The sequence below is a fragment of the Austrofundulus limnaeus genome, unplaced genomic scaffold, assembly GCF_001266775.1.
Source record: "Austrofundulus limnaeus strain Quisiro unplaced genomic scaffold, Austrofundulus_limnaeus-1.0 Scaffold318, whole genome shotgun sequence".
Lineage (NCBI taxonomy): Eukaryota > Metazoa > Chordata > Actinopteri > Cyprinodontiformes > Rivulidae > Austrofundulus > Austrofundulus limnaeus.
This window is the reverse complement of record NW_013952720.1, coordinates 484,958-487,203: the sequence shown is the minus strand read 5'-3', so window position 1 is coordinate 487,203 and position 2,246 is coordinate 484,958. Positions and strand designations below refer to the sequence as shown.

Sequence of the window (2,246 nt, the reverse complement as noted above, 5' to 3'; positions counted from 1 at the left end):
AAATTATTTTGAAATGGGTTTGAATCAGAACATGTCCAGGACCCTCAGTGACCTGGTCTCTGTCCCCGCAGGTACGATCTGGCGCAGAACAACTCCATCCGTGAGATCGAGGCGGTGCGAGCTCACGTGTCCCACCTGCGGGAGGGCGTCCTGCGGCACTGCGCCGTGGGCGACCTCAGCTTCAGGCCCAAAGCCGAGCTGCAGAGCCTCCTCACACACCTGGACCAGGTGGACACGGCCAAGAACCCGTGCATCCGGGAGGCCCGGCGCCGCGCCGTGGTGGAGGTCCAGGCCATCGTCACCTTCCTGGACCTGCGCGARGCCCTGGTCTGCCGCCAGCCGGGYCCCGAGGAGCACCCGTCCCACCGGGCCGTCTGGATGGTCCTGGGGAGCCTGTCCAATCTCCAGGCCCAGGTTCTGGGCTTCGACGGCAAGCGGGCCGACAAGAGCTACATGATGCTGGAGGAGCTGCTGACCAAACAGCTGCTGGCGCTGGACGCCGTGGACGCCCACGGAGACGAGTCCACCAAGGTGGCCCGGAAGCAGGCGGTGAAGTTCGCCCAGAACATTCTGAACTACCTGGACATGAAGACAGACGAGTGGGAGTACTGATCCAATCGGAGGAGCTCGGCTCGTTCTCATCATCATTCCATCGGCTGTAAATATAAACTCAATCTCCCAGAATCCACTGCTGCAGCCTCTCTTTGTCTGTCCGTGGCTGAAAAACTCACTGCTCCTTTTTGTAAAAACACATCACCTCAGTGCGTCGGTTCTGGTTCTGGATGGTTCTGTTGCGATGTGAATGTGTGTGCTGTAGAGTTTTTTTTTTTTTTTGCGTCTGGTCGTAGAAATGTGCCGCCAGCGCTCAGAACTTCCTCCTGATCGCCGCGGATGGCGGTTGACTCCTCGGTGTGATCGTTGAGCAGCGGCAGGGTCCAGACCCGGGTTCCTGCTGGTTCTGGTCAAACAAAACAGTTCTCCAGTCTTTTTTAAACACATTTAGTTACACAGTACGGAGAACTGTTGGTGCCATCCRGTGGAGACGGAGGCATTTAAAGCCAATAATGTGTCACGTGATGCAGTTTGTACCAGGTACGGCAGGAAGTTTCATCATATAATAAAACACATTTCTGTCACCGATCAGAGACATGAAAAATGTCTGTAATTACATTTATACCAACAGATTTTAATACTTAAGACACTTGTCAGAGTAGAGATGTACGGCAGATCTTTATTTTAATTCTGACGGGTAAGAATGATTGTGACCAGGAGAAACACCGTTACTGAAATTTAAACAAAAGAGAAATGTGATTTAATTATTTAGTAAAACTTCCTGCCATACTTGGTGCCAACTCGAGCCTTTTAACATGATGGCACAAAAATTCTTCATATATTTACAGAAATGAGAGAGTAGAAGACAAACATTAGCCTCTGAGTGTTAACTCCCTAAAAACAAAACAAACAAAAAAACAAAGAAAAGGAAATAAAATCCATTTCATGGTGATAAACTGAAGTTTAAAAAAGGAGCACTTTCCTTTATCGTTGGTCAGATTTGAGTTTACTGAATATAGTGTTTAATTGCTGCTGCTTCTGTAGGTGGATTGTTTAGTTATTTTTTCGGAGTATGAATTGTCTCTTTAGGAAAAGGAGGAAAGACAGATCAGAACTGACAGAAATGTCTGCTGTTGGACAATTCTTAGTCAAAACTAAATATTTGTGCCTTTTGCTTTTCACCGTTTCACCTTTGTTTTTGTTTTTAAAGCCGTTTTTAAGTGCATGAGGAATCCTTTCTGATAAATGTAAACAAGGAAGCTAAAGTACCGAATGTGTTTATAGACAGAGAGCACCTTCACCATCATCATCATCACCATGACATATCTGCACAAGTTAGCAATCCTGACTTTAATGATAAAGATCAGGTCGGATGTCACCAACTGAAAACACACCAGGAACAGCTAAAACAGAACAGTCTAAAGTAGAACAGTGTTAGTGCAGCTAACGAGTGTGGCTAACAGAACAGTGTTGCTAACAGAACAGAGTTGCTAACAGGACAGTGTGGCTAACGTGACAGTGTGGCTAACAGGACAGTGTGGCTAACAGGACAGTGTGGCTAACAGGACAGAGTGGCTAACAGGACAGTGTGGCTAACAGGACAGTGTGGCTAACAGGACAGAGTGGCTAACAGGACAGAGTGGCTAACAGAAGAGTGTTGCTAACAGAACAGAGTTGCTAACAGAACAGTGTGG

The 2,246-nt window shown here is 47.4% G+C and overlaps 1 protein-coding gene across 3 annotated transcripts in view; it reads left to right on the top strand.

Moving 5' to 3' along the window:
- The window catches only part of bag5 (BCL2 associated athanogene 5), a 9,708-nt gene extending 7,897 nt beyond the window's left edge, over positions 1-1,811 (top strand). For all 3 annotated transcript variants that reach the window (XM_014022090.1, XM_014022092.1, XM_014022091.1), the window contains exon 3: positions 72-1,811. In XM_014022090.1, coding sequence (XP_013877544.1) covers positions 72-612 — 541 coding nt within the window. In that variant the 3' untranslated portion in view covers positions 613-1,811. The remainder of the gene's footprint in view (positions 1-71) is intronic.
- The last annotated feature ends 435 nt before the right edge of the window (positions 1,812-2,246 follow it).